Below are 15,295 nucleotides of genomic sequence, written 5' to 3' on the forward strand. Positions count from 1 at the left end.
ACTGAGCTATACCCCAACCCCAATTACTTTTTTAAATACCATGATTTGTTAATTATCAAACAAATAATCTGCTTTACAAATGTATGTCTTCTCAGAGATACACTGGTTTTAGAGAACAAAGTTTATTTATTTTGAATTAAAGTCTTGCAGATTAAAGTACAGCTGCAAACTCACCACTTGTGGACATTTCTCTCTTCTGCTCCTATATGCTGCTTTTGTGGGGTTGTTTTTGGGTTTTGGTACCAGAGATTAAACCCAAGGGTGCTTAACCACTGAGTCACATCCTCAGCCCTTTTTATTGTGAGACTGAGTCTTGCTAAATTGCTGAGGGCCTCACTAAACTGCTAAGGCTGGTTTTGAACTTGTGATCTTCCTGCCTCAGTCTCACAAACTGCTGAGATTACAGGGGCATACCACCACATCTGGCCCTATGTACTGTTTTTAAAATGGTAAATTAATAAAGAATTATTTTTAAAAAATACTTTTATTAGTTGTTGATGAAACTTTTATTTATTTGTATGCAGTGCTAAGAATCAAGCCCAGTGCCTCACACATGGTAGGCAAGCACTCTACCACTGAGCCATAATCCCAGCTCATAAATAAAGAATTCTAACTGAATCCTAATCTAATTTAGGGTTGAGCACAAAGACTTTTCAAAGGTTCTTCAAAAACTGGTTCATGCTGGGTATGGTGGCCCACACACATAATCCCAGTGACTCAGGAGGCTAAGGCAGGAGGTTCAAGACCAGTCTAAGCAACTTAATGAGGCCCTGCCTCAAAAAAATTTAAAAAGGGCTTGGGATGTAGCTCTGTTGGTAAAGTGTCCCTGGGTTCAATACCCAGTACCAAAAACAAAACAAAACAAAACAAAACAAAAAATACTGATTCCTTTTCATCACCAATCTGGTACATTATCAGTTAACCCTAAATTCAGAAAAGGCAAATATTATACCCATTACTAAAATTGGGTACTAAAGTTGGGCCACTATTAAGTGAACATTTTCATGCTGGGTCAGGAAAGAGATACTAAAGAGATGAGTCACAGTCCTGGCCTCAAAGAAGGAGGCAGACCATAGAACAACCACTGAGGCAGAGTAAGGCCAAATGTCCTAATGTTAGAACAGGATGGTTAGACACAGGACACACTCTGTTTTAGATTAACATCTTACCTCTACTTTAAATACCTGATTGTGAAATCTATATTAAAATAACAAAAATAAAAAAGCAGTGGCTGGGGGGATAGCTCAATGGAAGAGCACATGCTTAGCACATACAAGGGGTTCAATCCCCAAAGCACCTGCCCCCCTAAAAAAAGTGGAAAAAAATATATGTATGTATGAGCAAAATTGCCTACACATCACCTAATCAAACTAGTTTCCATTTGTCCATTAAACCTGCAAAGCTTTATTTTTCACATGTGATCTTATCCGAATAGTTTCAGTCTACATTTGCACTGATCATGTCATTAGATCTGTCCACTTCCAATTCCATACTTTTCTTCATTCCTACCTCATGCTCTTGAGAGTACTGATGTTCCCTACATCTTTCTCTAAGCTACATCATCTAATGGGGGACACCAAAACAATATTTAAATATTTAAATCAGAATGAACTAATTTCTCTCCCTTTTTAATTCTCCTGACACACCCGACATAAAAACCATTCTACAGCTGGGGATGAGGCTCAGTGGTAGAGCACTTGACTAGCATGTACAAGGCCCAGGATGGAGCCCCAGCACCAAAAAATAAAAAACCCTAATGCCTCTATCTTGTTTAACTTTTAAGAAAACATTATTTTCTACCTCCTTGCTCCAGTATCAAATAGACTCCAATTCCCTCCTACCTGCTTTGCTGGAAATAACTAGAAGGAGGAACACCAAGGATTTTAAAAAAGTTGAAGTCCTAGATTCACAGCTCGTCCTCGGACCACAGCAGGGGAAATCTGTGAATTTTCTTGGCTTGGCACATGCACTGTCCATCCTATTTGTTCCTTACCTTGCAGCTCCCCCCACTTATGTGACCTGCTGTGTCGTGACATCTGCTTTTGCTCAGCTTTCAGCTGCCCACTGCTCCAGCTCACACATGGGCCCACCTAACCCTTCAGAAACGAGACCTTTCCACGCCAGCAGCTCCGCTACCCTCTTCAAGTCCCACTACTTCTTGACTTAGTTTCTCAAGTTTACCTTTGCCAGACTTGTGATCTCAGCAGCTATGACCTTGGGAGGAGGAAAGAAGGAAGAGGGGGTTGATTTGGTCTGTAACTGCACCTTTAGCAAAGACAGCGAAAGGGACATTTTATCACCCTAGGACAGACTTCAGTATGAAGCCACTCATGGCCAAAGCTGCTGCCTTCCCTTACCAGGTTGTCTCATTCACACACCTCGTAGGGCCTTTGAAAAATATTTAACTGGGAGTGGCGGCACATGCCTGTAATAGCAGCAACACGGAGGCTAAGGCAGGAGGATCGCAAGTTTGAGGCTAGCCTGGGCAAATGAGACCCTGTTTCAAAATAAAAAATAAAATGGACCGGGGATGTGGCTCAGTGGTAGAGCACCCCTGGGTTCAATTCCCAGTACTGCAAAAAAGAAAAACAGAAAAATAAATTATATCGTCATATGCTTAATCAACTGCTTTGGTATTTACTTGGATTTTAGATCTCAAACTTCTCCTTGATTCAGTTTTGAGGAGAGATGAGAAACAATTGTAGGTGGGGGTCCCCTGCTATGTTCTCACATTTGCCAGGCCCATGAGAATAGATTGTGTGCATCTGGGTCCCTGTTATGCCACTCGCTGTATGATCTTAGAGAGGGGTCTTGCATCCTCAACTCTAAAAATTTAAAAAAATTTTATATATGTATAAAATTTATACAGGTATATAGATATACTGTGGTGACTTCATATAATTGTGTTAAAGATTAAATGGAAAACAATTTCATGCCAATTAAGGATTATATAAATGTTGGCTTAATTAATTTAGTTTCTCAGCCTATAGAAAGTCCTTATAAACTAGAGTCCAACCACTGGTCAGATCTACAGAAGCAAAACTAAGATTCTTTTTCTTCCCCAGAGTAGTTTTAAGTTCCTCAATATTCCACCCTTAAGATGTAATTTGGGGATTTCAAATGAAGTGAGTAGGGCCTTGCTCAGAAGCACCTAATGAAAAGGAAGAAAGGAGACAAACAAATTGACTTTTTTCCTATCTTTATTTATAAAGAACACAACTCCTCCTGACATAGACATGAATACACACACTTCCAAGGAGGGGTCTTATAAACAACAACAGAAGTGGGGAGAACAATGGGACCTTATTTAACACCAGTCTGTGTACCCCAGGCTCAGGAACCATTGGGAACATTATCTCAATTAGGACATCTCACCTCAAAGACAGGAAGAGAGACCTTGATTTGGAGAACCCACCTACCCATGAGGCAGAAAGCTCCACATTCAATCTTCAGCATCATCAAACTGCCCCGTTTCAAAGACCATCTTGGAATAATGGGGTATCAGTGGAGGTGGATGATGCCAACTGGGGTCATAGATCATGTCTCCTTGTGGGGCACAGCATACCCAAGGTTTGATCTCTTGAGAAATGCTCCCCTGGATGTCATCAGCATCTGCAGACAGTTTTAAAAAAAGATTAAATGCTGGGCATGATGGTGCACACCTGTAACCTCAGCAACTCAGAAGCTGAGGCAGGAGGATCAAAAGTTCGAGACCAGCCTTAGCAACTTAGCGAAGTCCTAAGCAACTTAGTGAGACCCTGTCTCTAAATTAAAAATTAAAAATAAAAGGGGCTGGGGATGTAGCTCAGTGGTTCAATCCCCAGTGACAAAACAAAGACAAAAAAAAAAAAAAATCCAGATTGAAGGAAAGAGGGAGGGTGAAAACAAATTAAAAATATATACATATCTAAGGGCAGACACTTGCATTTGTTTTGTGTAATAACACACATAAGTGCAGACACACACACACAGCGCACCCTTCCTGAAGAAGTGCACCCATGGTCAATCTGAACAATCCATGTTTGTGCTTCTCAGACCAGGTTCTTAGCAGTGGAGAGGAAGCAAGGGAGTAACAGAGTACTTCTGTCTGCAGCTGCTCAATCACACAAAGATTTCTAGAGAGAGGAACATTTTTTTCCATGTGAAAATAAAGTGATACATTATGGAGTCCACTGCAAAATTTGTGGGTTTTTTGTTTTTTTTTTTTTTTAATCTAAAATAGCAGCTGCCAATTTCAGACCTGTAACAAATCAGAGACAGAATTCTTATATGTGGACTCCTCTTTTAAACTGTTAGCACGTGGAAACTCCACACCTACCATAAGGATTTCCTTGATCCGCTTTCAACTCCAAGTCCCAGTCCTCATTAAAAAGATCAGCAGTCTGCTCCTTGGGTGGGCAGTGTGTTCCTTCTGACAGCTCCCAGGTATTCAGATCCCCATCAGACTCCTCCTCCTCCACAGCAAAGCCTTCCTCTTCAGAATGTGTGCCTTCGCCATGGGTAGGAATGTCAGTAGGGATGCTCTGGGCTCCACTGGCTAAGAAATGCACAAAAGTAAGGTCTTAAAATTGACACACCAGAAAAGACCTGTTCGTGAGCTTGAAAAATGTTTGGCAGACTTACTAAGAGGGCAGTAAAACAAGTGTATGGAGCTCTTTAGTCACCTGGGCATTCACAAAAAAATTGTTCTGTTTATGTTTTTAGAAGTAGCACTGATATTTTGTCTTAAACAAGACCATCCATGGCCCAGCCCTGCAGTTGGCATAGGGAGCTGAGCACAGTTCACAGTATCAGGAGGTAGACACGTCACTGCACCAAAAGGCCCCTGGCAAATGATACCCTTTCACAATACAAGCTTATATTGAATTTTGCTTTTCAATTCTTTCCCTCAGCCTCAAAGAGCACGTCAGAGGTGAGTAAAGGTACAAGGGGCACAGGGGAAATGCAGGTAGAAAAACAGAGCCCATCTGGTCGCAGCAGGCAGCTGCCATGTTTTCCTCTTGATGGTTCCTCTCCTAACACTGGGGGAGCAGGAAGGTACATTTTCAAAAGGTCTCACAACAATGGAAAGAAAGGCTGGAGAAGTATAGTGGGTCTCTGAGCATAGCGAGCTACGGTGCTGCTGGGTCTGAGGTGGGAGAGGAACGGGCCTAACACAGTCATGTTATTCCCACTGGAAAAATAACAACTGCTAGAAGCAAAAAGGTAATATTCAGAACATGGCGTCTGGAGCCACTGCCTGGGCTCAAATCTGTACTGCCAATTCCTAAATGTGTAACTAAGCCAAAATGTACCTAACTGATTCCTCAATAACTTAGAGAATTACCAAATGATCCAGCAATTCCACTCCTAAATACGTACCCAAAAGAACTAAAGACAGGTTTCAAATAAAACAAGGATGTTCACAGCACTCCTGTTCACAATTACCAAAAGACAGACAACCCCAGATGTGTGTCAATGGATGAATGATAAACGAATATGGTACATCCATGCATGGAATTATTCAGCCATAAAGAGGACTGAGGTGCTGATACAGGCTGCCACATGGATAAGCCTTGAAAATATTATGATGAGTTGAAAGAAGCCAGACACCAAAGGCCACGTGTTATATGATTCCATTTATAGTCAACTCACATTTGTCTATCCAAAATAGGTAAATTAATAGAGACAGAAAGCAGATTAGTAGTTAGGGACTCAAAAAAGGGAAGAATAGAGAATGACTATTTAATGGCTATAGGATTTCCTTTTGGGGTGATGAAAATGTTCTGGAACTAGTCAGTGGTAATGATTATACTGTACGGTCACTGTGCTAAATGCCACTGAACCGTATACTATATAAGAGTTAAGTGATAAAAGTTTTATGTTATCTTTAGCCATAATTTTAAAAAATTTTCTACTTTACTCTGTCTTCATCTTCTCATCTGTAAAATGGACATAGAGTTGTTTAAGAGTTTATTTAAAGAGAAAAAAAGGAAATACTTGAGAGTTGTGCATGGCACTCCTGATTACTAAGGAAGTATTAGCTGCTGTGAATGCACCTGATACGAGCTTGATCTAGATCAGCAGCATTCATTGGAACTTTCTTCAATGATGGAAACGCTCTAGTATCTGTGCTGCTCAACAGCATTACCCACTTGTGACTAATATGCACGTGAAATGTGGTCAGTGTACCTAAGGAACCAAATTTCTCATTTAATTTCATTATAATTTAACTTATGTTCACATGGTATTAGTGGCTAGTGGCTACTACATTGGCCAGGACAGTTTGCAATCCTCTCCCCACTCCTCAGAACACCCTAGGGGGTAGGTACTCTCAGTCCCATTTTAAAAAGATGAAGAGAGGCTAAGTGACATATCTAAGGACACAAAACTTGAGGAGGTTCCCTTAAGGAAACTCCAGTAATAGCTTCTAAACGAGGGCACTGCTGAAACACTGGGCAGAGAAGGCAACTCAGTGGCCTACAGGACTTGCTAACAGGACAGGCAAACCAGACACAGGGACTGTCCTCTCATCTTTCCTCCATCTCTCCCAACATCCACCTGTCTCTGCTGTCTACTTGCCTAGTCGATCCATGGCTGGAACAGTCTCTCTCTCCTGACCAGGATGATCCACTGTGGCAAAGCCAGCCTGAGGAAGAAAAAATAATTATCAGGGACCCAGGTATCTGAATATGCTCAATAGAGTCACCACCTCCCAGCTCCAAGTTCACCCTCCCATACTCTCCACCATGGTGCAGGCTGGGACCTGCAACCCATATTTCTGCTTTGCCCTGTTACACTCAGCAGGGCTGGTGAGAGAAGCACCTTGCTCCTCACCGGCAGTGGGCACGACCGCCCGAAGCAGCCACTAAATCCGGCTGCCAGTTTTGCCAAAACTTGCAGGGTCAGCCTCATTCCACGACCTCTCCTCCAAGCTCAGAGACCCTAGCACCAGCTGAAGCAGTGCCCTGTGACCAAAGGCTGGCATTTCAGTTCTGCAAAGCCCATTCTCTAAACCTGTAAATTTTAATCACTTCAACTTCATCCCCCATTTCCTCAGGGTTGGTAGCTGTTCCCTGTAGTTGCTGCCTGTGTTCACTTTTTACCTTTTCCCTGTTCAAATACTTAACAACTTCATCCCTAGTTAACAACTCCTTCTATCAAACTGTCTCCTCACTGATTCCTCTACCACTGAGCTACATCCCCAGCACCTTTTTTTATTTTTTGAGACAGGGTCTTGCTAAATTGCCAAGGCTGGCCTCAAAATTGTGATCCTCCTGACTCAGCCTCCCAAGTACCTGGGATTTCAGGTGTGCACCACCACATCTGGCTTCCAAGACCCCTTTCTAATAAAACAAGAAATGTTCACAACTTGTATGATTAGACCTGATTTCAATCCTAGCTCTGCCATTCATTCAACATATGATCTCTAGAAATTGGGGGTGACTGTTCTGACCTTACAAGGAGCTTATGATGACATAACATTTGCAAACACCTAGCATGTTGTAGAAATGTAGCATTTCTTGAATTTAAATTCACCTTTTATTCTACATCCAAATTGCACTTGGCACTCACCCCAACTAGCATTCACTATCTAGTTAAGCCTGGGTTTAATGATTCAATTTCACCTCATATGGTCACTGACAACCACTGGTCATTGCTGTTGAAGGGGTTGGACGGCTCACCTAAACCACTGCCACCTTGCCCAGCTTTACAGAATTAATCACTGCTCAAACCTTCAACAGCCCTCCACTGCACAGCACAAGATTAGCCATGGCATTCGCCCCGCCCCCTGGACTTGTTGAACAATAGTCCTCTACCTGCTTTGGGACCCAAGCTCCAACCATTTGCCCTGCACATTCTCATTCCCAGGTCTTTGCAGGCACTACCATCCTCTCGTTCTTGAGAGAAGTGCACATCTTGACAAAATTAAAATTAGTCTCATTCTGTTCTACAATACAAAGTAATTTTCTGTATAAGTCTACCGCTATATTTTTCATATCTTGGGTTCAATACCATCCTTGATGCTTAGATAAGCATTCCGTTCATCCATCCAATTAATATACGTATGTATGTTCCAGGCACAATGCCAGGTGCATGGGTAAACAGCCCTAAACGGAGGGTTCTCACCCTCAAGGAGCTCTCTAAGCAGGGACTGAAAATAAGAGCAGGTGATGACTGTAAGAACGGTAGTGGAGGAAAAACAGGAGCTGTCTGGCGCACACATGAAAACAAGTTTCTGGAAACCCTGCGTCAAACGGGGCCTTTTGGTTTCATTAAATAAAAAGAGTGCGCTATGTGACATCATCAGGTGCTCGGTTAGCTGAGCATGCCCACCAATGGACAGAGGTCCTCAAGGTAAAGCCCCTCTCCTCGTCTTCCTCACCAGGTCCTGGCCCAGGACCCCGGCAGCGGGCCCCAGCTCTCGATCATCAGCATCACCTCCCATTTACCAAGTATGCAAAGGCGCCCCGGGAGCACACAGCCTTCCCAGCCCTCCGACGTGCCCACCCACGCCCTCGAGGTTCCCCGCCCCGCAGCCAGTGCACCGGCCGTTTCCTGCCCAGGCGCGCGCCCAAACGGCGCTCCGCGTTCACGGGCTGCCGAGGCGCTTCCCAGGCTCCGCTGCCCCCGCCCAGCACCCCCCCGCGAGCCCCGCAACTTCCCGCCCCGGGCCGCTGGTGGTGGCTCTGCCTGGAGCCCACGCGGAGCTCACCTCCGGGCTGGGGGATGCCTCCCGCGCGCTCTGCAGCGGGGGTCCCCGAGGCGGCCCCGCGGCCCCCAGCGCCTGGGACCCGGCCGCCTGAGGGTCCATGCCCGGCTGCCCGCGGCTCCGCGCCCGGGACGCGGCTCGGCCACGTGATGCGCCGGCCTGGCTGCCAGCTCGAGGATACGCCGCAGAGGGGCCAATCAGCCACGGGTGTTCCCGACCGGGGCGGGACACGGGTCACCAGGAAGCCAGGGGCGGGGCGACGCAGAGGGCGGGGCCCGCCGCGGGTAGATACGGCCCACCTACCTCATGCAGAGTCAAACAATCCAATCCCCGGTGCAGATTTTGAAAACTAGCCGGATGGACTACTAGCTGGATCCGAGATGGCAAGTGTTATCCCTGCCCAACCATGCTGGGTGTGCTTCAGCTTCAACACCTCCATTCTTATTAGAACATTAAATTACCCGAAGTCTACCAGATAGGATATAAAGCCCAGCTGTCAATGCTATTGATGGGCTGAGGATGCAGCTCAGTGGTAGAGCACTTGCCTAGCATGTGCAAGGCCCTGGGTTCAGTCCCCACTATCAAAATAAAATCCCACACCCTGAGGCTCACATTTCACTCCATATCCCTTTACAAGTTTCTCTAGAATTCAGGCTGGAACTGGGCTGTCACCCATCCATCCTCAAATGAATAAGACAACTCAGTTGCCCAAGGTGTGGACACAGTATAGGCTGTCTCCTGGGACAGAATTTGAGAGGAACTCCCTATTTTTTAATGCCCAAAGTCTCGTCGTCTACAACCTGTTTCCCTTCTTGCTGCAGAGCATATTAGGTGGTACCTGGCAACAGGCAGGGCTTATCCCCACACCCCCAAAACCCAACTATAAAGCAGCCTTTACTGCGACCCCACCCCATCGCCCAGCAATGACTAACCAGTGTAAGGTGTGATAATCACATTACCAGTTAACATGAAAGTTGGATTCCTTGCTCACCAGGCAACATTTTTTTTTTTTTTAAACGAGAGATTGAACTCTCAGGGGTGCTTAACCACTGAGCTAAGTCCCCCAGCCCTTTTTATTTTTTATTTTGAGACAGGGTCCCACCAAGTTGCTACGGCTGGCCTCAAACTTGCAATTCTCCTTCCTCAGCCTCCCAAGTCACTGGGTCAGGCATGTGCTACCACACCCAGCTCACTTACCAGGCAACCTTATAACAGTCTTTGGGGACACTGGCCTTTCTTCATCACCCTCAATATGTTTGTAAGTGACATAAGACATTTGAAAAAAAATTTACCACATAATATTAAATATTATTTTATGTTCTTTCCTACAGAGAAGGGAATGCAATCAATCAACACGTGTTCTATTCTGTTGACCCATGAGTCTGCACAGGCTCTAGGTCAGCAATGCTCAATAGCATCTTCTGTAGAAATAAAAGTTCTTTTATCTGTTCTGTCCAACATGATAATCATGTGGCTACTAAGCACTTGAAATGTGGCCAGTGTGAATGAGAAACTGAATTATTTTGTCACATGTGGCCACCATATATATGTGCAACTCTAGGTGAACTAGCATTTTCATAACCTGCAACAACTGAGAGGCAGATACAAGGATGTTATGATCCCAGTGTGACCCAACTTCACTACTTTAACTGGCCCTCCTCTTTGCTCTCTATCCAATGGGTAACAGGTATCTCTCATAAAGTAAGAATGCCATGTACAATTTAGAAAACTGAACTTCCCAGGACTTGAGAAAGAAATTTTTCTTAAAGGAAATGACAAGCAAACAACATGTAAGAGTACAAAAGCTCAAAATAAATACATCCCAAAACACTCTAATAGGCACAGGAATTCAATATATACTAAAGGTAGTATCAGAAATCAGCAGAGAGAAAAATAGCCAAAGAGTGCTAAAAAACTAGTTAAATGCTTTGTGGGGAAAAAGGAAAAGCAAGAAGAAGAACTTCAAAGCATTTCTAAAACAACAGAAATGACACATAGAAATTATTTGCAACAAAGTAGAGACAAATGAAAGACTGGTATTCACAACATATTAAAAAACTCTTATAGGGCTGGGGTCCTAGCTCAGTGGCAGAGCACTTGCCTAGCATGTGTGAGGCACTGGGTTCAATTCTCAGCACTGCATATATATAAAGTCCACTGACAACTAAAAGAATTTTTTTAAAAAGTCATAAATTAGTAAAAAAAAAGTAGTTTAAAAATAGTATGAAAGATGAGACACATGAACACATTAACTTCACTAATACCAGAAAAATGCATGTTAAAACTATCACTTTTCAAAATGTCAAAAATAAAAAAATATAATATCTAGTGCAAACAAGAACACTGCCACTTTCATACTGCTTGAAAGGAGCAAACTGGAAATACATATCAATATTTTCTATGATACATCTTTGATCCAGAAATTCCACTCATACCAGAAATTCAGTCTCTTAAAGGAAATAGCCATGGATGTGAACAATGAATGATAAAAATCTCCATCAGAAGCATTTATAATTTAAAAGTATGTAAATATTATATTTGTGTATGTGTGTGTGTATACACACACACACACACACACACACACACACATTCATTCATATATATATATATATGAATAAATGACAAGGTCCAACCATAGGGGATTAGTAAAATTAATCATGGCTCATTTTATAATGGTATCTTACAAATTCTTCAAAATGTTTTTAAGGGTATTTAATGACACAGGAAAATAATGTACTATTAAGTGAAATTGCACTGAATGTTTCTCCCAGTGACATCACCAATGTTAAATGATATAATTCAAACAATTCTCTCCCTGCTCTCAAAATGCCCTTTTCTGCCCTAAGTCATCTTTCCAGGCCTCCCCACTGAGATACTTCTCTGCCACTTTAATCTACTACCCTGCCCTTTTGTTGCTGGGCCTCCTCAATGCAAATATAAACAATTCTCTGCTTATCTGTCCTTAGGACAGATAAAACACATTTTTATACTGTCTTAACCTTAAAGGACTCCCCCCTCCCCCAAATCCAGTAACTTCATCTCTGTTGCTCCAACCAGCTCTTAGGGCATTTGTTTTTCCAACCCCTACCTCCATCCCCCAAAGCCTTCCTTCTTTCCTGAACATGATGAGCACTCAAATACTTCTTGAATGAATGATCTAAAAATATAAGCCAATTCTGAAAAAGGAAATCAAATTACTATATTCAACTTAAGCTAGATTACAAGTGGTTTTCATTTTCTCCTATCTTATTTCATCCATATTTCAAATGCATATCATATATAGTTTTCATAGTTAAGGAGAAAATAAAACCATACTTCCTTTTTCATTTTAACTAGCTGCTAGGTCTAGATTAGAAATATGGCTGCTTGGCCTGGAATAAAAAATAAAATTCAGTTTTTTAAGAACTATGGTTGCTGGGCATGGTGGCACATGCCTGTAACCCCAGCTACTTGGGATTCTGGTTGAGGCAACTGAATCACAAATTTGATGTCAGTCTGGACAACTCAGTGAAACCCTGTCTCAAATTTTTTTAAAAAGGGAGGGAAATGGGCTCAGAATATAGCCCACTGGTAGAGTCCCCCAGGGGTTCAATCCCCAGTACAGGAGGGTGGAGGGGAGAACAAAAAACTAGTAGGTTTGGTCTCAACGAGTAGTCATTCAATAAGCAGTTCTTTTTCTTGAAACTAAAGATTAACACAACACAAAACATGTCTCAAAACCAATCAGCCATTTTGTCTGTCTTCTCAATTTACAGACTGTCTTATAATACAAATGTGTCCAGAAGGCTTGCAAGAGGATTTCACAAAGGTGGTTGTATTCTTCTCTTCACTAATGGCCAGCCTGATGCATAGCATGTTTGGCTACAAACAACTCTGCTGACTCTCCCTGCAACATCTTCATGGCTCGCCAATAGATTTGTCCACAATTCTCAGGTCTACCAAGTGGATGGCTCAATTCTTCTTTGATGTAGTCCATCCAAAGATCTTTAAAAGGAATCAAAAAAATTACTGTAAACATGATTAGACAATCATTAAGCAATCTTAATTATTTAATACTGATCAAGATTTCTAAGAAATTTAACTCCTGTTATTTCCCTACAGCCCTATATGAAGCAATACCTCTTTGGCTTTTATACATGAAGGTGTAGGAAAAAGGTTTTTTGGTTAAATAGAAAACTTTCACATTAATCATGACAGCCTGTTATTTAATGAACTAAAAATACTAAGATTTTTAAAGAGGGAAGATTTTGTGGAGTCTCTTTCAAGGCAAAATTAACCTCAATCAGTTCACTATAACCTTGTTGCCATGCTTAATAAAATTTGTTTGTGTTAGTAAAAAAAATGCCAGTTTCTTTCATTTCACCAAGAAGGATCTCTTGAAAACCAGTAGGAACTGTTGGTGAGATTGTAAATTAATACACAACCATTATGGAAATCAGTATGGAGGTTTCTTCAAACCACCATATGACCCAGCTACACCATTCTTCAGTATTTATCCTAAAGAATTAAAGTCATCATACTACAGCAATATGTATATAACCATGTTTATAGTGGCACAATCCACAATAGCCAAACTATGAAACCAGTCAGCCCAAGTGTCCATCAATGGATGAATGGATAAAGAAAATGTTACACACACACAATGGAGTTTTATTCAGCCATAAAGAAAAACTGAATTATGTCATTTTCAGGAAAATGGTTGGAACTACAGTCCATGAAGTTAAGCAAAGTCAGTCAAACTTAAGTTCAAGGGTCTTATGTTTTCTCTCACATGTGGAAGCTAGAAAGCACTGGGGGTTGAACCCAGGGGCATTTTACCCTTGAGCTATATCCCCAGTCCTCTTTTTTTTTTTTTTTTTTGAGACAGAGTCTCACTAAGTGCTGAGGCAATTTCCTGCCTCAACCCTCCAAGTGATTAGAATTACAGACATGTGCTACTGTGCCCCACTACAAAATTTTTTTAAGAGAACCTAACCAAGTAGATCTTTCTCTAACACAGAGTTAACAGAAGAACTCATAGATCCTTACACTTTACACTTAAAATTTTAAGTAAAACTATGTGTACAAAGTTCTTGTACACAAGGCAAGGGAGACAGCAGGGGAAGGAATCAAGTGCCATTATACAAAAACACTAAACACTACTCTAATCTGCTCACAGGTCACAGACTGCATAAGCCAACACTCGTGTCCATAACTAAAGTTTTACGTACCAGAATCTACAGATCCAAACTCTCTCAAAGCTCTCTCATAATATTCTCTTAAGTTTGTCATCTTGCAGGATTCCTAACAAAAACAATCAGACAGTTTGCCACTGAAGCGTGCTTATAATGTCACAAGTTCATTTCAAACTTACTACTAAACAACTACTATCTGTTAGGTATTTGAAGGGGAAGGAGGGTCAGGGTATGAGACAACCAGCCTAGTTCTCAACTTACCCAGAAAAAGGGCAAATATGCTACCCACCAGAGTGAGGTCAATGTCCATGCTCTGGTGGCATGAACATCTTAAATTTTCAGTGGGGATTAAACAAAGAGGATTGAAGGGAAGTTAGTGGAAATGGAAATAGGAAAGACAGTAGAATCAGATGTAATTTTCCTACGTTCATATATGAATACAGGACCAGTGTAACTCCACATCATGTACAATCACAATGGGAAGTTATACTCCATGTATATATGACACATCAAAATACATTCTATTGTCATGTATAACTAAAAAGAATAATTTTTTTTTTTTATTTCAGTGGGAAACATGAGAGGCTTCACAGAAAACATTTGAAAGGCTTGAGGAATGAGACTGAAATAAATAAACAAATGGAGAATGTTCTACTCCCCATTTATATGACCCCCGGCAAGTTTTGTTTTTTCTTCTTTTCTTTTTTTGGTGTGGGGATTGAACCCAGGGGTGCTTTACCACTGAGTCAAATTCCCAGTCCTTTTTATTTTTTCATTTTGAGACAGGGCTCACTAAGTTGCTGAGACTGGCCTTGAACTTGTAATCTGCTTGCCTCAGCCTTCCTGGTTGCCTGGATTACAGGCATGCAGCACCACACCTGGCAGACCTTCAACAAGTTTTTTAAACTCTCTATCAATATTTCCTCACATGGAAAACAAGGTATGTACTTCTTAGTGCAACTCTAAGTATTAAAGTGTTATTAATTATGAACCCAGAAGAGTTATCACTAATTTTAGACAATCAATAACTGCTAATTCTTTACCTATTTTTTAAAATGTATTCCCTTTTGCTTTCTTTTTAAAGTAGACTGACATCTTCAGTTTAAAAATTCCTTTGTATAATGAAATAACTACTTCCTGAGCTCAGGAGGTACCTCAGGAATAAAGTACTCGTCTAGCATATGTGAGACCCTGGGTTCGATTCCTACAGCACAGAAAAAAAGTTCCTAATTCAAATCTCCCTTCACAGAGATTGTATTATATTACAGGAAGTCAATTTAACCACACAAGCTTAATAAAACAAGAATCAAACTTTGGTTGAGGGTTCCTAATGTACAAAGCACTATGCAAAGTCCTTTCTACACAGTATCCCAAGTAGGCCTTTTAACTCTCATACACCTGAAAAAGTTAGTATAAGGACCTCCATTTA

General features: G+C 41.7%; 2 protein-coding genes across 3 annotated transcripts in view; both read right to left on the reverse strand.

Moving 5' to 3' along the window:
- Window positions 1-3,188: 3,188 nt before the first annotated feature.
- Window positions 3,189-8,861, reverse strand: Coprs (coordinator of PRMT5 and differentiation stimulator). The gene is made up of 4 exons (XM_047546438.1): window positions 8,696-8,861; window positions 6,562-6,628; window positions 4,319-4,537; window positions 3,189-3,612 (listed from the first exon to the last, which is right to left on the reverse strand). Exons 1-4 carry the CDS (start codon window positions 8,792-8,794, stop codon window positions 3,443-3,445), a joined length of 555 nt encoding a protein of 184 aa, XP_047402394.1. The 5' UTR covers window positions 8,795-8,861; the 3' UTR covers window positions 3,189-3,442.
- A 1,556-nt stretch (window positions 8,862-10,417) lies between these two features.
- Window positions 10,418-15,295, reverse strand: part of Utp6 (UTP6 small subunit processome component) — a 31,584-nt gene continuing 26,706 nt past the window's right edge. Inside the window, exons 18-19 of one of the 2 annotated variants that reach the window (XM_047547650.1) lie at window positions 13,903-13,975; window positions 10,418-12,676 (exon numbers count right to left, since the gene is read on the reverse strand). In XM_047547650.1, coding sequence (XP_047403606.1) covers window positions 12,522-12,676; window positions 13,903-13,975 — 228 coding nt within the window. In that variant the 3' untranslated portion in view covers window positions 10,418-12,521. Of the gene's footprint in view, window positions 12,677-13,902; window positions 13,976-15,295 lie in introns of those variants that run through there. The other variant, XR_007107958.1, reaches the window with a different exon arrangement.

This window comes from Sciurus carolinensis, chromosome 3 (genome assembly GCF_902686445.1).
Source record: "Sciurus carolinensis chromosome 3, mSciCar1.2, whole genome shotgun sequence".
NCBI classification, from domain to species: Eukaryota; Metazoa; Chordata; class Mammalia; order Rodentia; family Sciuridae; genus Sciurus; species Sciurus carolinensis.

Bases quoted from the DNA above. Each gene is read 5' to 3' on its own strand.
- Coprs (XM_047546438.1), bottom strand. From the start codon at position 8,794: ATGGACCCTCAGGCGGCCGGGTCCCAGGCGCTGGGGGCCGCGGGGCCG. The intron at 6,629-8,695 runs GTGAGCTCCGCG...TTTCTTCCTCAG, and splicing joins AGGCATCCCCCAGCCCGGAG to GCTGGCTTTGCCACAGTGGA. The intron at 3,613-4,318 runs GTAGGTGTGGAG...AACTGTCTGCAG, and splicing joins GGATCAAGGAAATCCTTATG to ATGCTGATGACATCCAGGGG.